The sequence below is a fragment of the Crotalus tigris genome, unplaced genomic scaffold (genome assembly GCF_016545835.1).
Source record: "Crotalus tigris isolate CLP2741 ecotype Arizona unplaced genomic scaffold, ASM1654583v1 scf7180000017601.7605149639:7615979, whole genome shotgun sequence".
NCBI classification, from domain to species: Eukaryota; Metazoa; Chordata; class Lepidosauria; order Squamata; family Viperidae; genus Crotalus; species Crotalus tigris.
In genome coordinates this window covers 4,486,585-4,511,426 of record NW_024096505.1, presented here as the reverse complement: position 1 = coordinate 4,511,426, position 24,842 = coordinate 4,486,585, and the positions used below count along the sequence as shown (strand labels likewise).

Here is a 24,842-nt window from a genome sequence, read left to right as displayed (position 1 = left end):
ATCAGTAGACATTTTTATTTGTTTCTTGTGACTTTGTAAATGATTGGAGAATTGCTGCAGTGTTGCACCACATTTTTAATATAATCTTTGCAATATATACTTGGGGAATTTAGTCTTAGTGAGCAAAAACACAAATTATATTGTGGAAGTCTAAATTATCTTGGTTTCCAGGACCAGTCTTTCAGTACTCAGGCTGATATATATAATATAAAAAATAAGCTTCTTACAAATTCAAAGTATGTTTAATGTGACCTACATTACTTAGGAAATGAGTTTTCCAATCTCAAAAATAGATAAGACCATAATCATATCGAAATACAATACTTCCGTAGCAGTTTTTATTATTGTAGTTGTGCTTTTAGATAGCTACAATGTTGCTTTTCCTCAGGATAGGAAGATCAACATGTTGACTTTCACATATCAGCACCAAAAAATATGAGCAGATAAAGGCATTTATGATGGAACTTTTCTGTATCATTTCTTCAAGGACTCTACAATATAATATCCTCCACTTTTCTTGAGATCCCACAATTCCCAGGAGTAGAGTAGAAATGATTTTGGAAAGCCTCATCAGCAGAAACTTACAGAATACGTTTCTTAAACTAGTAAATCCTTGACATTTCTCGAGGAAATACAATTTTTTCTTTTCTTCCGGAGCCCTTTGTCAGTGATATTCTTCATCTTCCCTAAAAATGGGGATGTTGGAGACTTGATGATAGTAATTTAAAATGACCAGTCCAGAGCTGGCCCCTTAAGAAAAGATTGCTTCCCCCCCCCCATATCAGCTAAGAAGAATAGCAATTTATCTGGAAGTAGCAGGCAAAGCAGCCCACAGGGTGAAAATTCAGAGGTTTAAACCAAGAAACTGCAACTGTGAAACATGTAGTTGGTGCTAGAAACTTTTTGAATATAGTTTCAAAAGTATCACCAAAATGATACATGCAATTTGGAGAACCGCGAGATTTCAGAAGGCTTCAGAAAGCTTCTGAAGCATTTTGAGAACTGCACATTATTTGGAAGATGGTGCAAATTACCTCAGAAAGAAAGTCTAGCGTGATTAGCAGCTTCCTCATATAGACCCAGGCCCACTGCTGCCCACTTTGTCAGCAGTGGAAGAGAGCAAAGCAGCATGAAGAGCCTGCAGGGCAGTAGCTGAGGCTTGGCATTGTGCTGGTGTGGCTGGCCAAGGCACAGGGCATGAGGTGGCAGTGCTGCTGAGTCTAAAGTAAAAGCTGGGGTGGGTGGCAACTAGCTGAGACTGCTGAAGGCCCTGGGCCTCTATTTCAGTTCCAACACTAGTGCTGCTGTCCAGGGCAGCCAAAAGAGATGTGGAAAGTTAAGGCACCCCTGTGGGCTGCTAGGCACTCAAATTTTTTTCATATGATTTAATAATATATTAAAAATATAGCCATATATAGAATAGAATAGAATAGAACAGAACAGAAGCTGGAAGGGACATTGGAGGTCTTCTAGTCCAGACCCCTGTTCAAGCAGGAGAACCTATATCATCTCAGACAGGTGAATATTTTTTTTAATGAAATATGTGTACAATCTTTTTATATCTTATATAGTGTATTGGTCCATGGATTAAGGAGCACAGTACATGTCCAACATGTCGACGTCACATACTTTTGCGAGAAGATTATCCTGAGCTTCCTGGACGAAACAAAAAAACATAAAATAATGCAATATACTGATTAGCAAGAATGATATTCAGATTATTTTAAAATCATGATAATAAAATTATATATGAATTTTGTTCCAGTTATTTCCAAAATATTGTATATTAAACTATCCCTTTGTAGCTTGAGGAAAATATTTACATGATACTAGTTCCACCATTTCCAATGAGTTAAGGTACACGATGCAACATTATATATCCTATATTGTTAATCTGTGTCTACACTTTTGGCAGAAATATGTAATTTATATATCTGTATTAGCTATTTTTACTGTATCACAGTAGAGCAGTTCAAAAAGTTAACAAAATATATCTCAGATGTTGTCTCGTTAAATAAAGAATATTAATAAAATTGTAGAGTACAGATTTGTCTAGTTTTTCTTGCTCGCTTATAAAACATTAGTCCTTTACTTTGGATTGGTTATTAATGAGCAATGTTATTCAGTACATTTGGAGCCTGATTCTTTTTGATTTTCAAATAACCTTTTTAAAAAGTAATCTAGTTCACAAATTGTTTTAGAATATAATCAATAAACTATGATTTTAAGTCAGTGTTTAATTAGATGTGTGAATGTGCTAGAAGAAGTAACAATTCCATATGGGCCTTCCAATTTATCAAACAAATTTTCTTGCAAAAACAGATTAATCTGCCTTTATGTTCTTGTTAACTTGGTTTTAACTATAAAACCAGAGAAGAATGCTTGAAATTTAAGTAAAAATATTTATGTAAGAATAGTAGAATTTGGGCAGTGCTATGAAGGGGAGTCTGATCTTTTTAACACTTCAGACTATGTTCCCACATCTGGAATTCTTGATGCCCTCTGAGCTTGGCTGTTTGCTTGCAGATGTTTCATTACCCAAGTAGATAACTTAACCAGTGCTAGTGTGAGGTTTCTCCCTATTTTTATACTTCATTAGGGTATTGTTTTCTGCTTGATTGTTTAGCTGGTATTAATCGCTGCTTATCTGGGTGTTGACTGCTTGAGAGGATCTGTTTTTGTTTTTGTTTTTTTGTTTTCTTCTTAGCTTTCTTATTGCCTCTTTTGAATGATGTGTAAATGTGCTCTAAGTCTTAACTATGATTGAGTCTGCCATGTGTTGTGAGATTTGGGAGTTTTCATTGTGTCTTCTGACTTCTACTTTGTGTTCATGGATGTACTCTGCTAGTTTTCTGCCAATTATCCCAAATAGTAGCTGTTCTTACATGTATATTGTGGATGACTCAAACAATATATAACATTGTATATTGTAGAAGCTTATAAATGATGCTGGCTTTACATTGATCTGTTGGAAAGGCTGACCAATATTATTCTATGTGGGGTAGTTTTAATGCCATGCTTAAGAACTAATCAGATGTTTCTTAAGTTCTATTTATTCGTGCTTTATTTGTGCATTTTTTTTCTTTATATATTAATAAAAATGAAACCGAAGACAACTAAGATGTGGATAACTGATCAAATCTAATTCTATTGTAAGCAATGTGCCAGTTGTGATTGTGCAAATGTGTTCTATACTACAACTACCATATTAGGAATTCATGGCTAAGGACCAAAAAGCATTTCCTGGCTACAGATCTGCTTGTCAGGAGAGTACCAACCCCATTTAAAAGAAATTGAAGCTCAATCTCTGACGTGGTTTCATATTGACCAAAAGCAGTCCCATCTTGTCTGCAAATAATGTTAAGCTTCAGTTCTTCATCAAGTTTAGGCAATATTGAGATGTAGACCTTTCTTGGAACTGAAGAAGAAGAAGCACCATGTGTTAATGGTATCTTACTTCAAGTTTCCAAAGGTATTTCAGTATAGTGAACAGCATGGAGGATAAAATGGATCCTTGTGAGAAGATATCATAGGTCATTTGCATAAAACTGAAATTATCTAACAAAAAGGACCAGAAATGGAAAGCCTAAATCTGCCTGACAGTCCAGAAATAACGATATTGATAGCTTCTAAAGGAAAACTGATAGGCTACTCTCATTGTGTAGTGCCCAGCAGAGGTTGTCCAGCAAGGTGACCAAAACAATTACAGATCCATATCTAGAACTTGGTTTATTTTCACTTGATTTGTTTCCAAATTATTGAACAATGTTTTTCCCTGCCTCTCCCCCACCTCCAACACTATGACTTCAATGGTCCTTTGATGACTAACATTTAGGAGCACCTCTGAATAAGGCTGTATTACTGGTACTTAGTGCCTGCAATGCCATTTCGTTTGATGACCAACAAATGGACCAACAAATAGTTGTAAAGCAAACCTAATCACATTCTGCAGAGTTTCAATGGAAAATTCTCTGTGATTAAGTGATCATCATGCAAGAGGACAACGATGTTAACTTCAAATTCTGTGAGAAAAAGAAAAAAATATTCTGGAATTAGCACAGATTATTAGGTCTACCATCTGGAGTACCTGGAGCATAAATAAAGTTACTAGTATAGCAAAGCATAAAACAGTATATATTTAAAATAATAATAACATAAAATAATATGTCCTAAAATATTATTCTAAAATATACCTAGCAATCCAAGCTTTTGCTTTTGCTTAAACTAAACTCATGTTGGGAAAGGGGGTACAACACTAATGTAAAACTTTATTTGAATAATCATAATAATTATATTGGAGCTTGAAAGCACTGCTTTTCTATAACAGAATCTGCTTTTAAACAGTTTTCCTACAGGGATCAAAAGTTTCTTCATCTTAATTTCATTTTGGAAATCACTTCAAAGCTGAACTCTGTACAATATTTCTGACTGAGCAAAAACCATTTATATTTATATGTTGCTATTGATGTACTGATATCCTGTAATTTAATATATTGTTTGTTTTATATTGTTTTAATCATAGATGTTCTTGTTGTTTTGTTTGCTGTGCATATTTTATATTAAGCATATGTTAGGAGATGAACTGAATTCAGTGGATACAAGACGTATCAATCAACCACAGGCCTTTATAAAAATTTGTGGAAGAATCACATTTGAAATACCTTTATACTATAATTATGATCACTATAATTCCAGAAAATTGTCAAGAAAAGAAAGGCGATACAATACAATCAAGTGCCTGGACAGCACTACTATAAAGAAAGTTAATGAAATCGCAGTTTGTTTTTATTTCTGAGAAAAGTCCAAGTAAAGGAAAACACGATGGAGTTATGTACAGCTGATAATCCTATCAATGGGTTTTTGTTCTACATGCTTGGTGACTACAATGGAAATAAAGCATTAGACAAAGTCCTGTTTCTATGGTTTAACAGTTTAAAATGCAGTTCTTACCAACTTTGAAGTTTGTAGTTTCCAGTGTAGGACATGTAAACAATCTTGGAAAGACCATGTAGATTGGAATAGGAAGATTTCTGCAGACATCGCCATCAGCAATCTGAATGTTCTGAATCTCAGTGGCATCTCTAGCATAACCTTCAGCACAGCCTTTGTAAAATTGAGATACAAGCGGCATTTAGAGCCCCCAACTTACTAAATAATACATTATAATGCTGGCAGGTTTAATAATTAAACATTCATCATCAAGATCTCTCTGAGTCACTCATATAGGTTTGGTGCCTTTGAGGAGCTGTTCCAAATCATTCTAGAGCTGCAGGAGGAACTTCAAACATGAAATGTATTAAAAGTTAATACAGTTAATTTAGTATTACACAGATCTGGAACATTCATTTCAATTTTCTGGAGATGGCTTCACTTTGGAATTAATAAAAACTACATCAAAGCTTCAGTTATTTTTATATGAGATTGGTAACTGCCAAATAAACTCCACTAGTTTGTTACTAATATATACCATTATCCCAACTGGAAACATCTGGATGTGGATGAGGGCCCAACTATCCTCTAGTGTCTGTCCAACTATCTAGAATGACAGAAGCATTTGACAGTCACAACTCAAGAACAAACTTCTGACTCTGTTCTCCAACCCCAATTTATGCACTGGCAGACATAAAGACATACCACAGGTTTCCACTCGTACCAACTGGAGTTCAATGCTTTTAACAGCAGCATCTGAATTCACCACTATCAGCTCCCCTGTTAGAGGTTGTGTTATGATGCAGTTTGTTGAATTGAGATGACCTCTTATGAGAAATTTTGGAAGCAGTGCTCTCTAAAGGCAGAGAGAGAGAGAGAGAGAGAGATATGTAATTTATATATGGTAATTGAATGTACAAATTTTGTTCTTTTCACATATTTTCATTTTATAGCATGGCTATTTGTCTCTTATTCTTAGTTCAGAGCGGAAGAGAAAAGAAATTACGTTTTGCTCTTATCCCTTATCTTCTTATCCCATTCAATATCTTTTCTTCAAAACAGAAGTGAAATATATGTAAGCACAGGTACTTTTCTAAAATATGTTTAATGTGACATGAAGTTAACGCCTCAGACATTAAATCTGTAGGCATAGTTAATTGAACTATAATATACAGAAAACTAGGCACTTCATAAAGAATGGGTTGGATCCATACTTAGTCATCTTCACAGCATATCTACTGAAATCAGTGAAAACTAAATTATCATAAGATGCAAAATATTTAAGATTAATCCCCTATAAAAGCCTTATATAAAGAAAGGGTACATTCCTCACTGCAAATGAAGAGAATGTTAATGGCCCATTCCAGGAAACCTCCCAATGTCTTCTTCAGGAGTCTCAACAACATATAAAGGATATGAGCAAAGGCCTGTTTCCCAAAGCAAAGATCCATTTCAAGCTGTCAGGAACCCTTTGAAAAGCAGCTCCTTTGGGATTTTCTCCCGAGCAGTGATGGCTTTTATTAAGTGCTGGCTCTATCAAACCTAGTTTTGCTTAACTGATTTTTTCCCACACTGAGAAAGACCTATTTCACACACACACACACACACACATCCCATCACTTGGAAAATTAGACGGATTTAAATCCTTTAATAAAAATATTTTCTTCCCTCACTTCATATGCTCCTATCCTTCCTCCAGCTATTTCTATACAATGATGGTTTGTGCAAATCATGGTTTGGCCAACTCAGATACAATGGCAAGTTACATTTTGCCACTAAATCAAAAATGGAAGAAAATTGGAGCATGCAAACAAAGCACATGGGCACAAAATTCTTTCATATGGTTTCAATGTTTGGCCCTGTTCCACTGCTCTGGAAACATTTTTTGTTTTGTTTTTCTTTTTGTGCTTCAAGTTAATATGGATTCCTTGCAACTATCTAGACAAGTCCCTGCAGTTTTCTGGCAAGGTTTTTGGAAATGGTTTGCCATTGGCTCTTTTCTAGGGCTGAGAAAAAATGACTGGCCTAATACCACCCAGTTGCTTTCATGCCCAAGGTGGAACTAGAACTCAGTGTCTAGTCTGTTGCCTTTAACCACTACAGCAAACTGGTTCTCTAAAATGGTTCTTACCTCTTTCACATTCTGTAGTGTTTCAGGAGTAATAGTAAAGTCTACAGGGCTTGGAGTTGGCTTACCTTTCTGAGGCTACAAAAGAATAAAAAGAAAATTCAGAACTAAATCTAGTAGTCATTTATTAGTTTGAGAAAGTGCATATTTGAACTCATATACTTTATGCGTTAGAAGAGCTAGAATAAGTCACTACTAGAATAGTCTTGGCAAGAGGTTAATCAAGTTTCACGTGGATATACTATCTGAAGCATGCTCTAATCAAGCTAAAAAGTAACATCTAAAACAATCTAATGATAATGAAAAGCAAACTCATATTATAACATATTATAACCAAGGCCAGGCTAGTATTTTAGGGCACTGAGTGTAGCATCAACTATACCACTGATGGCGAACCTTTTAGAGACCGTGCCCAAAAACCGCCTCGCCCCTGCCCCACCCCGGCCTCTCCTGCCCGCAGGGCCATCCACCACCACCACAGCCTGCCACAGCAGATCACCCAGGCAGACCAACAGTGTCATGGTGGCCATGCATTCTGTCCGCGCCCTGTAGCATCATCTGTATGTGATGAGGTGCGAGGGCGGAGTCTTGTTCCCGCTGCCCATCTGTCATGTCCTTGGCTGCACTGCTCTGTGCAGGCTACGCCTGGGGTGACTTTCCTCCGGGGGGGGCTGCTGGTGAGGAGGGGGCCACGGGGAGTGGTGGGTGGTGCCATAGGTTCGTCACCAATGAATTATACCTACAGTATGATATTATACTGTGAGCTCATTATTAAGCTCAAATTCCTATTCTTGTTTTATTTATCAGATTTATGTTCTGCTTTTCATTCAGGAGCTTTGAGTGACTGGCTCGAAGTTATTTTGCAAGTTTCTATGACACTGTGGCTTAGAATCTGGGTCTCTGCTCTTAGTTCAATATTTCCCTTACAGTACACTGGCTACTGCTGGACCTATGTAGAATTTCTCTACTTCCTTCTTCAAATGTATGTGTACATGAACATTTATATATAATTTTAAGTCATGAAAACACTGATAGAAAAGTAGTAATTATGTTGCCTGCTATAAGGAATACATGCTTGTTGAACAAAGTACTAATAGGTATGTAAACCTTGTATTTTTTCTCTAAAAGTAAGTTGATTGAAGTCAGAATGGGATATTTTTTTTAAAAAAAAAAGTATGATGAAGCAAGAAGAGATAAAGTTAAAAATGAATGAATGTGAATGATCATAGATGACCTTGGATACCAAACATGATTGATATGAAAGAAATACACTGATGTGGCTTAATCATATAGACCAGAGGTGTCAAATTTCCAGCCTGCAAACCGGACGCGTCACGAGGAAACCACGTCCACCCCATTGCCAGCAATGGGGAAAAAGTTCCGATACGTCGCACGACATCATGTGATGTCGCGAGTTTGACATGTCTGATATAGACAATGAATTAGCATCAAATTGTGAAACAGCTGTATGAAAAAAGAATGGATGGGAAGACTAAGAATGTCATGACTGAATGCAGTTATTGAGATCCTGAAGAGATCTTCACTGTCAGGATTAAGAATGGGAGGCATGGTATTACATTGGTTCTCTCGGTTCCTCTGCAGCTGGTTTCCAGTTGGTGTTGATGGGGGTGGTAGTGCTTGAGCCTGAGGCATGACTTGTGGGGTACTATAGGTTTTAATGCTTTTATCCTTTCTACTTAACATCTACATGAAGCACCTAGGTAAAGTAATCTGTCAAAACAGGTATTATCAGCATGCAGGTAATACCCAGTTGTGTACTTCAACTCTGCCACTGCTGTTAAGGTCTTGTCTCTGTGCCTGAAGACTGCTGGGGTCTGGATAAGTAGGAACAGATCTGATTTACCATTGACAAGACCAAGTGGTTGTGTTTCTTGGTTCTTCTAGTTCTAGTTCTTTCACCTTTAGTTGTGAATGCACTCCCCCACACAGAGCTGGTGTGCAGGATGCAACTGTGACCAGGAAAGCTTTAACAGCTTCATCTGGCGTTCTGTGCCCCTTCCTACACAGAGTCTCTTCTCGTAGTTACTCATGTTTTAGTCACTTTGGGTAAGAACTACTGCAATCTGGTCTATATGAGACTGTGTTTAAAGACAACTCAGAAGCTGTAGCTTGTGCAGAATGTAGCAGCATGGGCTGTTATGGTTATGCTATATAAGCTGATGAAATATCTCTGTTATCCAAGTTTCATTAATTAGTTTTCTATTGTTTGTGCCCACCTCTTAAGATTTGAGAGAGTGGACATGCTCCCATCTTTAAAGCAATGCCATGACCCAGGAAGTATGCTGTATCCTTTTATCAAAATTGTCCAAATTACCCATACGTTTAACTCATCTTTGGCACAAAGCCCTAGCCTAAATTCTTAGAAAATTTAACATCACATAAATTCTGGAAAATGCAGGAAAACATGAACTATGTTGCATTGGTACCTGAACCAAGGAGCTCAAGCTTTTGCATACATATGAGTTTCATTCTGCAGAGAAAAAAATAGCTATACTCTAGATCTGCTTAACTGCATTAAGTTCATATGCTCCTCTGGGACTTTTCTATACAGTCCAACTACAACAAAAGGAATATATTCACAAGTGTCTAGCAATTAATTCCTAAAAGCAAACTTACTGGTGAATGGACAATAAATTCGCAAGATTTTGTCAAATCCTTGGCCAGGAGAGAACGTCGCATATCACATCGAAGAGTATACTATACAAATATGCAAAACAGAAAGGTTATTATCCTCCTCATGAAATAAAAAAATAATTTTTTTATTACAAATTACTTTAAATTTTGTAAATTAGTATTTTATTTATTTGTACTAAAATTTGTATCTACATTGGAAATCCTGCCTAGAAATGCATTATTTCAAAATGTTTGTAGTTTAAAGTAAGATATTTTCTAAAAATCTTCCAGTTCAAAAAAATTTTGGGCATATTGCTGAAAATCAAATCCAATGAAAACAGGAATTAAAAACACAGCAAATATAGGATTTCAATCATCTTTTGCTCAATTCAATTATCATCTCCCTAAAACTATAGTAATAATAAAGGCACGATTAGAAATAAAAAATATTGCAAGGAAGAAGAAGGGTAAGCATAGTGTTTTTCGTAAGGCTATGTTAATATCTTGGATAAATTTGAATAATCTGCAAATAGTTTTGAGACACAAATTTTTGCAGTAAAATCATTAGCTCAAAGGAAGCTTCCATCATAAATCGCAGTGAGTTTTGTTAGTTAAAACTTCCATATGTTTAACCAATAAAAATATAGTAGATTAGACACTGAGCCATATCAATTCTGAATTAAAACTTTTGCCAGAGAACTTCTGTTATGCTATACTGTAGCTTACAGGAAGAAACTTCCTTTGTAGAGGTCTGAGCTTACATTAGGTAAGATGAATCTCATTTAAAAAAAAATCAGATTGTATAAGAAGTCTGTACATTTCTATGAAGAACCTCCTCTTCAGTATTTTTCTGATTTGCTCGGATCTTTAATTTGCTTCATTTTAAATAATGGAAATATGAAGAAAGTATTTGAAGCTGCAGCTTTTTGTAGTTCTTTGGGGATTCTTTAAACCTAAATAAACCAAAGAACTCACGCCATCAGACAACTCTTTCTTTCATTCTTTTAATGGCATGAATTTCCTTGGCCTAATCTTTAAAAAAATTAAAGCAATTGTGTGCAAACACCATAAAGAACAAAGTTTTCTTAGACTATCATCTATTCTCACCTGGATATTGACAAAAACTCCATGGTAAGTTTCATAAAGAATTTTGCCTCCTTTTACTTGCAGTGGGAACTCAAAAGGAATTTCTGTTTTACCACTAGGCAGTTTTCCAGATTTTACCATTTCTACTGTGTTAGTAATCAGCTGAATAGGCTGCAAAAACAAACAAAAAATTAGAAAGACTAAATGTTAATTGTCCTTCATTTTTGGTTGCAAGCAAAAAGCTTATGGATTTCTGAAAATGCACATTTTTAAGGGTATTTTAAGAAATAGAGCAGCAATCCTGTCCATTCGGGTTGAACTCTTTGAGGTTACAGAGGAACAGCGCAGACTCATTTGCAAACAATGCTAGACACTGTCTACACATTACATTAAATTCGGCACAGACATTCTATATTCTTATATGCTCTACTGAGTGGGGAGAAGTTTTCTGCTTTCACCTGCTCTGGTCATCACTTCCTCCCTTTCATACATACAGTAAGAGACAAGAATAGATAGCAGAGAGCCTCCTGTATCTATGAAGCTTTCCAAATGGTGTGTGGTATATGTATGCATGTGTTATGTGTGTACACACATATATACATATATACACACCCTGCTCAGGTAGCTTATAAATTTAAAAGATACACACATGCATATATACAATCTTTTTCATTTGTACATAACTGCTTTCAAAAATAATAAAAATAAAAAGGCTTATGTTACATCTGAAATAATCTGCATAATCTAATTGAAAAATTAAGACATGCCCACTGCTCAAAATTCTCAAGATCCAGTTAAAATGTAGCTACTGTCCACCCTTCCATTTCAATATTTATGACTAGTCAGATCAAGACTGCATTTCCTATCATATAAAATGAAAAAGTATTTTTCCCTCTTCTGAATAGTTATTTCTTTAATTTAATTTAACTACTAAACTTTTAAATCTTACCTGGGGGAAATCTAATAAATGTTTATAAAACACATTAAAAGAAAATAAAAAGAAATTAAACAGCTATTTTACATGGTTACTAACAGAAGGTATAACACTATTTTTAGGAATTAAATATTATCTTTTGTGGTGAAAGAATCTCAAATAATGGACAATGTTTTAAATGCAGGGAAGTTTGTTGTATAGTCACCATCCAGCTCATTGTTTTTTCCTATACTCTTTCTACCTATTTCATTAACTGCGATCTACTAAGATAACATGAAGCAATTGTTTTGGAAAAGAATCTTACTTATTCATTACAGGCAACTTACTAGTCTCAGATAGACTACAACATTTATGCTTACTACTGACAGGCAAAAACCATAAAGCTCAACTTATAGAGTTTTGCTGTATATAACTATTAAACTAATTCATCTGTACCAAGAAATTAAGCTACTCTATTATGAAATAAGCCCAGATAGTAAATCAGCTGTAATTAAATTTGTTGGCTTATTCCAACCCCCCCCCCCCAACTATAACCTATTTCAGAAAAATGTAAAATTCTCGTGTCAGAAATACAGGAAAGGGGGAAAATTATTAATTTAAATGTAAAAAGATTTAAAAACTTTTATAATAAAAGCATAGATTTATATGTGGCCACGTTGATGAAAGGGATATTTGCAAGCAGCAAGTCATTATGTGTGCATGTTGATCCCAGGAGGTAGTGTAAATGATGGATAGCTTTTTGAATAGTGCCACATCTGCAATAAATATTCTTGTCCTCTGGGAGAAACCCCCATTTTTCCAAGTGGTCTTTAGTTCTAGCCAAATCAGTGGACAATCTACGGTATTTAAACATCTCCACACTGTGCTGATAATGGAAGTATATGGTTTTGATATTGGAAACAGCAAACAGAAGCATGTAAAAAAGAAAGTATACTTTATGCTTTGTTTCAATGGATATGCTCATCCCAACATATTCACTGGCCAAAACACAAGATACTGTATAGAAATGCAACATGCAAGAAATATTAATAATAGTAAAAAAAAAACAACCCAAGTACCTAGGAAGTATTTTTTTGAAACTTTATTAAATTTATATGTCCTCCCCCTGCCCCCCACATAAAATGACTCTGGGAGGCCTTCAATAAAACCCACTGTTAAAACCAAACATATTTAAAACCAATTAAATAATTAACATAAGTTAAAAACAAGATTGTGAAAGGTGTCATATATGGTGCTGTAGGGGATGACCAGACCTGATTTAAAAAACACACTCTGAAGGCTTTCCAAAATGCCATAAGGGTTGGGGCTAACCTCACCTCAGGGAGAATGATGTTCTAGACTAGAGAGTGGGTGCCATAGCAGAAAAGACTCATTTCCTGGGTCCCATCAGCTGTAATGCCTTAGCAGCTGTGACATGCAACATGCCTCTCCTGCTGATTCTGATGGGGTGGGTAGAAAAAATCAGGGAGACATGATCTTTTAGATAACCTCACCCCATGCTGTGGAGGGCTTTCAAACCAGCAAATCAATAACCAATACAACTCATGGAGCAGAGGTGTAACAGTGTCCTAGGAAGATCCAAAACTTCCCATGCTACTATATTTTGCACAAGCTGAAGCTTCCAGATACTGTTCAAAGGCAATCTGATATAAAGTCCACTGGGAGATTATCAGGTGTAACTGTGAGTACAGCTTCATGATCTAGGAATAGGCACATTTGCCACACAACACAAGGTTGCATAATGGCTCTCCTGGCCATGATTGCATCTCCTCCTTGAGCAGGAGTCAAGTCAAGAAGGACACCCCAGATTGCAGACAAGGTCAGTTTGGAGCAGTGCAATTTCACTCAGTGGCAGAAATGGTAAAGTCCCCAAATCCAAAGGCTCTAAAACATAAAGCCACTCATTCTTTCTTGCCAGGGTTCAGTTTAAGCCTGTTGCTCCCCAACCAGCTTCCAGACATCAGGTCAGGACATCAAAAGCATCACTTAGTTTGTCAGAAGCAGAGATACAGTTGATTATCATCAGCATGCTAATAATATCTCCCATAGTGACAAATGATTTCTCCCAGCGGTTTCATATAAATGTTCAACAGGAGAGGAGAGAGCACAAAGCTCTGTGGCATCCCACACAGTAGGGGATGAGGGTGGGATCTCTCACCAATAAGCAACACCGACTGCTACTGGCGCCATAAGAAGGAAATGAACCAGCACAATATGATGCCGCAAATTCCCAATTCCTAATACCAATCCAGGAGGATACCATGGTCAATGTTACTGAAAGCGACCAAGAGGTCAATGACACCCAATATGGATGTACTATCCCCATTCTGCTCCTGAATGCTGATTGAAAGGGATCCAAATAATATGCTTCATCCAGGGTCTGTGGAAGCTGCTGTGCAATCACTTTCTCCACTTCCCTAAAAAGGGAAGGTTGGATACTGGTCAAAAGTTGTGCGGTATGGTGGGATCCAGTAATGGTCTCTTGAGGAATGGGGGAAGGGTATGAACCAACAGCTCTGTAAGAGATAAAGGAACAACCTCTCTTTCAAGGATAAATTCAACACTGCAAGAACCCAAGAACCCACCCTCGTCATCCCAAGCAGCCTTGGTCAACCAGGAGGGTCAAAATGGCCGAACTCACAATTGTAAGGACCCTTGGGCCCAAAAGACTCAAACTGTTCCCAGATAACAAAATAAGGCTATGTTCCAGGCATCTCCACAGGACTTGAATCAAAGCTGGAGTCTAACAGGGAACAAATTCGAGTGGGTTCAGGTCATCCAGAAAAAGGCCACCAGGCAGAAACCAATGAATGCAATAAGAGCAGAGAAGTATTGTGATTTCATTACCCTTACCACCACAAAGTAGATCTTAATAGCAACTCTCATCTGTGCTTGACTGAGTTCATCCTCTGTTGACATCCAGAAGTACTCTAGATGTCTTCTCTCCTATTTCATCTCCCTCAGCATCTCCATAAACCATGATGAGGGAGCGATGAGATCCATTAGAAACAAGAGATCACATGGGGCAATCTGATCTAAGGCTACAACTGGCATCTTGTTCCAAATGGCAACTAAAGGCCTTCACTGGACCATGCAGTAGACCTCCTGGAGCACTCTCCAGGACCCTCTCCAGGGTTCGTGGGTCCATCAATTGTCAAGGGTGCATTGATCTAATAAGTACAACCTCTCAAAAGAAACCAGCATGGCTGCACAAAAAACTCTCTGATAAATTGAAAGATAAAAAGGACAAATATAGAAAGTGGAAAGAGGGACACATACCTAAGTCAGAATATCAGCATATAGCCCGAGCCTGCAAAGATGAAGTGAGGAAAGCTAAGGCTCAAAATGAACTAAGGCTTGCGACCAAAGTCAAAAATAACAAAAAAGCTTCTTTCAACATGTAAAAAACAAGAAAAAAGTGAAGGAAAAGATTGGTCCATTAGTGGGTGAAAGTGGCAAGAAGGTGACAAGCAACAGGGAGAAAGCAGAACTATTTAACTCGTTTTTCGCATCTGTCTTTACACAAAGGGAAAAAGCAGACCAACCTATCAAAAATAGTGCCATAAAAAACAGAATAGAAACACAAGTTAAGATAGGCAAGAAAATGGTAAGTGAGCACCTGTCCAGCCTAGACAAGTTCAAATCACCAGGACCAGATGGATTACATCCCAAGGTTCTCAAGGAACTGGCAGATGTGATCTCAGAACCACTGAACTATATTTTTCAAAGATCCTGGAGCACTGGGGAACTACCAGAGGACTGGAAAAGAGCTAATGTAATTCCCATCTTCAAAAAAGGGAAAAAAATGGATCCAGGAAATTACAGACCTATCAGCCTGACCTCAATACCTGGAAAGATTCTGGAAAAGATAATCAAACAACGAATCAGCAAACATCTAGAGGCAAACAAAGTCATTACTAAAAGCCAACATGGGTTTGTCAAAAACAGATCATGCCAGACAAACCTTATTGCATTCTTTGACCAAGTGACAAAATTAGTGGACCAGAGGAATGCTGTGGATATAATTTACTTGGACTTCAGTAAGGCATTTGACAAAGTAGATCACAACCTACTACTGGATAAGATAGAAAAATGTGGGTTAGACAGCATCACTACCAGATGGATCCGTAGCTGGCTGACCGGCCGTACTCAGCATGTGGTCCTCAATGGAACCACATCTACATGGAGGGAAGTGTGTAGTGGGGTGCCCCAGGGCTCTGTTCTGGGCCCAGTGCTCTTCAACATCTTCATCAATGATTTGGACGAGGGGATAGATGGGGAACTCATCAAATTTGCAGACGACAGCAAGTTGGCAGGAATAGTCAACACTCAGGAGGATCTGGACAGACTTGAACACTGGGCGCTATCTAACAAAATGAAATTCAATGGTGAAAAAAGCAAGGTTCTACATTTACGCAAGAAAAACCAAATGTATAGGTATAGTATAGGGGGTTCCTTGTTCAATAGTAGTAACTGTGAGAGGGATCTCCGAGTCCTAGTGGACAATCATTTAAATATGAGTCAGCAGTGTGCTGCAGCTGCCAAAAAAGCCAACACAGTGCTAGGCTGCAATAACAGAGGGATAGAATCAAGATCACGCAAATACCACTCTACAATGCCTTGGTAAGGCCACACTGGGAATGTTGCATCCAGTTTTGGTCACCACGATGTAAAAAAGATGTTGAGACTCTAGAAAGAGTACAGAGAAGAGCAACAAAGATGATTAGGGGACTGGAGGTTAAAACATATAAGGAAAAGTTGATGGAATTGGATATGTCTAGTTTAACGAAGAGAAGGACAAGGGGGGACATGTTAGCAGTGTTCCAATATCTCAGGGGCTGCCACAGAGAAGGAGTCAAGCTATTTTCCAAAGCGCCTGAAGACAGGAAAAGAAGCAATGGATGGAAACTAATCAAGGAGAGAAGCAACCTAGAACTAAGGAGAAACTTCCTGACAGTTAGAACAATTAACCAGTGGAACAACCTGCCTCCAGAAGCAGTGAATGTTCCAACACTGGAAGTTTTTAAGAAGAAACTGGACAGCCATTTGTCTGAAATGGTATAGGGTTACCTGCCTGAGCAGGAGGTTGGACTTGATGACCTCCAAGGTCCCTTCCAACATCATCATCATCATTATTATTAATTATTATTATTATATTCTTCTCATATAGAGAACACTGTTAAAAAAGTGCTCGATAATACATGATTTTTATTGTTTTTACCTTAACAGAATTGCAGAATGCTTCAAACACACCAACACTTTTAGCACTGAGCTGCAGATTTACAGATCCATCCATTGTTAATGAGATTCCCTGATGCTGGATTGAATCTTTACTTGTTATGACCACCACTCCAGTGAGAACTTCCTAAATGGGGAAAAATTGAGAACATCATATGAATCAGTTTAATGCTACTTCTTATATTTTATATATTATAATTTAAGTATAACAATAATTATTCAAGAAATACCAGTACACTTAGTATGTCAATGTATACTGCATGAACTTTCTTGATTAGTTGGAAGTAGGTAATATTAATATATTATATTAAGCAATATTTTAAGTAATATTAAGTTGGCTTGCAAAAGTACTCTTCGGTTTAGGTATCTTAGTTTGCATAGAATAGTGGCCAAAATGTGCTAAAATGTGCATCAGCATTGTATCCTTACAATTAGCAGAGAATGATGCTAATGCTATGGCATTACTCTAGCTAAATCTGATCACCCAATCTACTCTTCCTTTATTGTATCAGAATAGTTTTATGCAGAAACCTCTTGCATGATGTGGCAGAGATTAATATTAATGGAACATTTGTTGACAACAATAGTATATGGAACATTGCAACTTGGAATGCAAGAGGGTAAATGGCAAAGATCACAAATAAATGAATAAAATGAAAGAATGTATGTATGTTGGGAATTTATTAGTAAAGATAATATTTCACCTTTTCATTCAGAAACTCAAGGTGGTGTACATAATGTATTCTCTTATTTTTTCCCCACAATAACAATGTGAGGTAAGTTGGCTGAGAATGGAATACAGTTTAGTCACATCATTTGTATGCAACACAAGAATATATGTAAATGAAGATGGTTTTGTCTAGATGTCATGCATGTGCATATAATAAAATTATATAAGATAGCATGAATTGGTGCTATCTATGTTGCTATGGATGTATATTAAAATAGGAATTCATAAGGTGGTGATAATTGTTTACTATAATTCAGTAAATAATGATAAAAGGGATTGGAATCCCAAGAATGAATAAGAATGGTATTATTTGATGTGTTTACTTAGAAAAGTCTTTAAAATACACAGTAATTTGGTTTTCTAGTTAAGGCACCAGGCTAGAACCCACAGGTTAGTGCAGGGGTAGGCTCTTTTATGACTCGTGGACTTCAACTCCCAGAATTCCTGATGGCTGGCTCAGGAATTCTGGGAGATGACGTCCATGAGTCATAAAAGAACCAAGGTTGCCTACCCCTGGGTTAGTCAGGTCTAGTCCTGCCTTAGGCACAAAAGCAAGCTTGGTCACTTTGGGCCAGTCACTCTCTCAATGCAATCCACCTCACAAGATTATTGTGGGGAAAATGGGAGGAAGAAGTATTATGCTTGTGGTTTTAAGTTATCTATAAACAAGTAATAAAGGTGGAGTATTAATCAATTAAGTTTATTCATGAGTACAGAAGATAAAGGATTGAATAGTATGGCTGATTTGATTCCTTAGGATGAAAAATGTAGAAAGTTGGTGAAAGCTACAAGGATTATGAAAGGTTCTAAATGTAGGAGAGATCATTGTCAGGCAGCATTAAAACTGAATCTTTGTTTTAAAAAAATGATATATGAAAAAAGGAGAGAGGTTAAACACCACAGTGAAAATCAAATGTCTGCAGGAAGAGAAAATATGAATCCTATATGGCGACATTTTGGAAGACAGATTAATCTCTCATCAGAATGAATGGGAAAAAAAAGAAAGAGAATATGAAAGCTACTTTGAATAGAATGACAAATAATGTTGTTACAAAGTGCCACCAAAGCATTCAGTTACAACAATGGAAAGTATGAAAAAAGGATGATTGATGGAGTAAGGAAGTGAAAAGGCTGTTAATGAGAAAAAATAAATGTTAAAAGAATACTTCATAAAATAAGCATGCTACAGGATATTTTTTTAATGCATATAAAATGGAAGGTCAAAATAATGGAATAAAAGCAAGGCAGGAATGGTTATGATTTAAATAGTTGGATAAAGTATAGAATAATTTTGATGATGAAACAACATTTTTTGGAAGAGAGTGAAAAAATAAAGAAACCTGTAGAATTAATATATTTAATATGAAATAATATTTAAAAATTGTATGGAAACAATAGTAATGTCAAAAGAAGAATTGAAATAAATGTTATAAGTATCTAAGAAAAAACAGTTGAAAAAAAGTAATAAGTATTATGAAAATGATAAATTGCAGGCAGAGATGGTATAACTGGAAAATGATAAAATAGAGTGGTTTGCTTATGAAATGATTGTGCAACGTTAAACATTTATGTGAAAAATGCATTTGAACTTAGTGTTTGGAAAAATGTTTTTCTTTATTTTCCTATTTTAAAAAAGGTAAAAGGCAGGAATGGCAAAACTACTGGAGAATTAGTTTAAGCAGGCATGTAAAGGTGTTTGGCAATATTTTGACTGAAAAGATATCTACGGGGACAACATTTGAGAAATGCAATGTGGTTTTATGCTAACAGGATCTCTGGCAATGAGATCTATATGAATTTGAGAAAATTTACTATACAATTCTTTATCAGAAAAGTATACAATAACATGTATATTCTTGATGACAGAATGATTTGCAAGAATCCTAAACAAGGCAAAAATGATTGATGTGTGATGAAAAGAAAACATGTAAGGAAATAAATTGAATACTTAGAGAATCACTTCAAACAAGAAGACAGAGATGCCCATTTGGTTGTTCACTGTATATATGAATAAATATTAAAAGAATGTGTGTGACATTAAAAGTGTATTGGCTATGGACATGAATATGTGTGTATGTTTATCTGAAGACAATGCCAAGAACAAAAAGGGTTTCAGAAAAATATCACATAGATAAAATACACCATGGAGTACATATCTGAAAATTAATAAGAGATTATAGTTGTGCTTAACATAAATTATTCAATATTTCCAGTAAACCTTAGAAAGTACAATGCAATGAAATGAATAGTTCTGAGAATTAAGTGTGCAGTTCAAATCTATATATTGGATCAAATCCATAATTCGTATTTTAACAAACCATGCATACCATTTTAGTGTAAAACTGTAAACAATTTAAACAATTTACTCTGAAATTCTTTTTAGTGTAAAAACTGTAAACAATTTAAACAATTTACTCTGAAATTCTGCTCCTATATCACTCATATATAAAATAATGTAAATTAATATAAACATTAATATAGAACTGCAAATAATTATCAAGGAAATATTTTGAATTGAAATGTTAGGATTTTTGGCCAATCCACAAAGTCTGGGATTCAAAAGGTAGGGACACAAAAGAGTTATCCTTAGGAGAATTTTCTTTATTGGTTTTATGGGGGAGGAAATGTATTTTCAAAGACAGTGAACTATATGCAGTATTCATTTTTATACTACATTTAGTAATCTCATTGCATTATTTTAAGAACGCAAATGCAATATGTATTTTACTCACACAATTATCATGGTTAGTGCATTTATTAAATATAAAAGTATAATTTATTCAAACACTGTTTTTGTTCTTTTCATTTAAAGTTTATTTTTTTCTAATAAATAGAATTACAAATTTCAAGATTCTGAGAAACCTAAGTATCAATTTTATCATTTGGATAAGCTGGGAAAAAAATAACTTCAAGACATAATAAGCAATCTTCATGTTAATAATTAGTTATTTTCTTTCAGCCTTGTCAAGAACAGATTCATCAGTCCCTAGACTGGCAACAGAAAAATCGTAAACAAAGCAGGCACTGAATCCTCCTTCCTTTGGTGGAAAGCCCAAAGGCTGCTGAGGGCAGGAAAGCCTCTTCCTCTTGCATTGCAAAATTGTAGCCCAGTTTCCCTATACAGGGAAAATAGTGCTTCATGCACTAAATAAAATGTCTGTTTGGTATAAGTTAATAGAAAATATTTGAGAAGGAATAAAGGAGCACTTCACATGGCCTTTTATGGCATTTATTTATTAATAAGTTTATTATTATTGGTCCAAAGTTTTTCAGTTCTGCCAATTTATTAGCAATCGCCCCCAACTGGGTCTTTTTCTTATTTTGCAAGGGATGAGGGGAGTCTGAACCTTCACAACTCTATCTTGGCACAGAGAGAAATATAACTGCTTTCCAGCAAGACTCAATGCCAGTGTTCTTTTCAGTCTCGGCAACTTTAAGATGAGTGGACTTGTTCGTTGAGGAATTCTGGGTGTTGAAGTCCACAGAGCTTCAAGTTGCCAAGAGTAAAAAACACTGCTTTACACAACAGGCTCCAATTTTGATCTTCTAAAATCTTGAACAATCTTTGTTACCAGGAACAAAGCCTTCAATTCCAGGACTCCTAGTATATGTTTTTTCTTATGAATACAGGAGTTGTTCTCCTGTCTTCCAAGGCCATTGTTGCACTTCATAAATTCAATTTATGACTCTGGAGAAAAAAGAGAGCCTACAAAATGTTAGGGTTATCCCCAACTTAGTTAATTATACCAAAATGCTACAGTTTAAACAAAATGTATAACCTAATTCTTACAAAACAGATATTCAGGTGGCAAAGCGATGTTGTGTAAGTCTCCTTTAGAATGTAGCTAGGAGGTTACATACGGAACTGAACGTCCAGAAAAAAAATCCTGCACACAAGATGTCAGGAAGACGTCTTTTTTTTCCTTCATGAACGTGTCCGTTTTGGTCAGGCGGGCATCTTTAATTCCTCTCCCTCTTCCAGGAGGATTCCAGCATCATCCGACCGACCGCGATCTCATCTGCTATTCCAGACGCTGACGCCCAGATTCCACGGCTCCAGAAACTTGCGATCCTAAGGACGCTGCTTCCCCAAAAAAAAACAAAAAAGAAAAAAAACGCGACTGGGAAAAAAAGAGATCTGAAAAACGACCCTAAGCTCATACGCGCCGAAGTCTTCGGAAATGCAACCAGTTAATCCCAAGGAAGATCGTGACCAGATTTCAGCGCTCTTTTCCGCCCAAATAAAAACATCCCTCACATTCCAGCGTCTCCACTTCGCCAGATTTGTACGGCAGCCCCGGCAGAGAATGCTCACCCCGCAGTGGTACACCTTGTTAGCTCGCTTGATCTTGATGTCCACCGTGGTACCCATTGCGACGACTCCCAACCTCAGGGGGCCACTCAGATCATGTGGCTTCCCAACCGGCCCTTTCCACGTGACTTCAGCCAAATTTTTTTTTTTTTTTGAGCGGGAAATAGGAGAAGCTTGTATGGCCGAAGTCCGTTTTCTTTGATTTCCTTTCGCTGCTGACTCCACTCTATGACAGGGCGGGGCGCACCGACTGTCACATCTGACTCAGTCCCGTTGCTCTTAAGGCGCCATTTATTTTTCAAACTGGGCTGGCGGGCTGCCTCATTCCGGTAGTCCCCGCTCCGCTTCGCCCGTGTTTCGGTCACCTAGATCAGCAGAAGACGTGGAGGATTTTATGCGCGCGCGCTTTTGTCTCCCCTGGAATTTCAACACGAGACTCTAAATGGGGAAAACAAGGACGCCAACGAGAAAGAAAGCAACACCGTTACCTCCGCCCCGAAAACCCATTTGGCAGGGAACCCCATTTCCCAGCAGGCATTGAAAAGGAAGTTATACCTACCTGACGTAACCCGCATGCGCCATGTAGGTGGTGGTTACGCCCATCTGAATGCCGTGTTTCGTTTTACTTTTAGATGTGTGGATGGCGGCTAATGTAGGTTTTTGTCTGCTAAAAAAAACTACTTATTTTTGATGAAAAACAAACCGGAAGCGTGTGTAAGATAATTACACTTTTGGATTTTAAGAGTGGCTATCAAAATAACAGTATCGTAGAATCTTAAAAACGAAGGCGATTGACATTTAAAAGCGGGTCCATTGAAAGCAGATTTCTTCGGAAGTAATCGTGGGCAGGATTACGCTGTGAAAGGTTTTAGCTGCAGCCTTATATATGGATTTACCTAGAAACAACGTTTGTGACGTGTGCTATTTCATGCAGAAAGGAACCTAAAGGCAACAAATTTTTTATAATGTGTTTAAAGGATTTGAGAAAATCCCTTTGCTTTTGTTTTTTCAAGAAATCTGATTAATTCCTACATTTTATTGTAAATTTCTCAAAGGTCTTTTCTGGATGATTGATAGAAATGAATTTTCGGCTTTTGTTCTTTGTGCATTTGCAACCTAATCCATTGATACATAGCAATCTTAAGTGTACAGGAAGTCTTTGATTTTCAATAGTTTTTTTAATGACCAAAGTTACAACAGCACTGAAAAAAGTGATTTATCACCTTTTTCACACTTAAAACTGTTGCTGTATCCTCATGGTCATGTGATCAAAATTTTGATGCTTGGCTATTTATGGCAATTGCGGTACCCCGGGGTCATGAACATTGTGATCACCTTTTGCAACCTTCTGACAAGCAAAAACAATGAGAAACCAGATTCACTTAATATCCACCTTACTAACTTAACAACTGCATTAATTTACTTAACAGCTGTGGCAAGAAAAGTCACAAAATGGGGCAAAATTCACTTAACTGTTTTGCTTAGCAACAAATTTTGTGATAAGTTGAGGACTACCTGTATAACTTTTTAAGAGTGATAGGACATGTTCTAGCAATTTTGAATATAAATTAGAAAACATGTTGGACAGTTCAGTGGGATGAAATGGCTCATAAATGAAGAACGTTCACCAGTTCATGCATTGAAACAAAAAATGACACATGACTGGATTCCAAATATCTTAAGGAATATTTAGAATGATACTTATTTATTAGCCAATATGTATTTTAGTAAGTTTTTGAAACATAGTAATTAATCTTAAGAGTTCAGTAATTAATCTTAAGGGTGACAATGCCTTTATCAATTCAGCTTTCACATAGAAAAAAACAAATAAACAGTTGCTAATGTTGTAAAATAGTTTCCTGTCCAAACTCATATCAGTACGTGCTGGCATTTCTAATGATGGAAGTTATCAGCTAAAAAATAAGACTGCAAGTAATAGACCCTATAATAAATCACACAAAATGTATAATAAACTCACAGTAAGGATCCTGCTGGATTAGGCCAAAGTTTAGCAGGCATAACAGATTGCCACAGTGGGCATAGTTATCAATAAGAGGAGCAAGTGATTTGCTTTGATAGCTGGTGTTAATCATTTTTTTTAAGAAGTCTGTCTTGGAGAGCAGCCATCTTGGATAGTTTTCTAAGCCAAGGCCTTTCAACCAGTGGTATGGGTACCAACCGTGGTACATTGGCACCTGGCAGATGGTACGTGACTATCCTAGAAAAGTGGTAGCGGGGGAGGGGAATGAGCTGAACTGGTGGCAGCACCGCACAAGCCTGAGCGAGAGATGGCTGGAGCTGCAGGGCTGTCAGGGCTCAGCAGAAGTGCCAGGATCAGTGCTGCTTTCCAGCTGATCGGCACTTCTTTGGGGCTGTCAGGGCTCAGTGGAATCGTCAGGATCAGCACCAGGCTCCAGATGGAGCTCAGTACTGATCCTGGCCCTTCTGCTGAGCCCTGAAGAAGCACCAATCAGCTGGAATGTTGCCTTATCTCCAGGGTCTTGTGATTTACATTCAGATGCTTGGCAACTGATTCATATTTATGACGGTCACAGTGTCCCAGGGTCATGTGAAGTGACCAAAACCTGCTGCAACCACCCAGAAGATGGGGGGAATAAAAACCAAACACCCCACCCCACCCCCGCTGCCAATCCTCAACAGAAATGCTTACAACAATGAAAACCTCAAGCAGGACGAAGAGTGCCGCCGGGCGGGCAGGCAGGTGTCTTGCTTGGCTGTGGCTTGGGGGGCACTTTTTTCAGTGCCATTGTAACTTCGAACAGTCACTAAGCGAACTGTTGTAAGTTGAGGACTATCTGTACTTTTATCACTTTTTTCTTTTTTTTTGTTA

At 37.0% G+C, this 24,842-nt stretch overlaps 2 protein-coding genes across 7 annotated transcripts in view; one reads left to right on the top strand and one right to left on the bottom strand.

The window, feature by feature from the left end:
- The window catches only part of TTC3 (tetratricopeptide repeat domain 3), a 60,517-nt gene extending 58,472 nt beyond the window's left edge, over positions 1-2,045 (top strand). For all 3 annotated transcript variants that reach the window (XM_039369919.1, XM_039369938.1, XM_039369928.1), the window contains one exon: positions 1,572-2,045. In XM_039369919.1, the coding sequence (XP_039225853.1) occupies positions 1,572-1,679 (108 nt within the window). In that variant the 3' untranslated portion in view covers positions 1,680-2,045. The remainder of the gene's footprint in view (positions 1-1,571) is intronic.
- Positions 58-24,204, bottom strand: VPS26C (VPS26 endosomal protein sorting factor C). Of its 4 annotated transcripts, none has more exons than XM_039369947.1 (9): positions 21,938-24,204; positions 16,933-17,076; positions 10,799-10,948; positions 9,695-9,775; positions 7,061-7,135; positions 5,635-5,785; positions 4,951-5,103; positions 3,936-4,022; positions 58-1,656 (listed from the first exon to the last, which is right to left on the bottom strand). In XM_039369947.1, exons 1-8 carry the CDS (start codon positions 22,049-22,051, stop codon positions 3,940-3,942), a joined length of 951 nt encoding a protein of 316 aa, XP_039225881.1. In that variant the 5' UTR covers positions 22,052-24,204; the 3' UTR covers positions 58-1,656; positions 3,936-3,939. The 4 variants fall into 4 exon arrangements, with proteins under 4 accessions (XP_039225881.1, XP_039225896.1, XP_039225899.1 ...); XM_039369962.1 differs by having other exon boundaries at positions 21,470-22,527; XM_039369965.1 differs by having other exon boundaries at positions 21,541-22,527.
- Positions 24,205-24,842: the final 638 nt, after the last annotated feature.

Excerpts from the sequence above, each read along its gene's own strand:
- VPS26C (XM_039369947.1), bottom strand. The coding sequence starts at position 22,051 with ATGGGTACCACGGTGGACATCAAGATCAAGCGAGCTAACAAGGTGTAC. Across the intron at positions 5,786-7,060 it reads CACTACAGAATGTGAAAGAG|AGAGCACTGCTTCCAAAATT; the intron begins GTAAGAACCATT and ends CTCTGCCTTTAG. Across the intron at positions 4,023-4,950 it reads AACTACAAACTTCAAAGTTG|AATTTGAAGTTAACATCGTT; the intron begins GTAAGAACTGCA and ends TTTTTCTCACAG.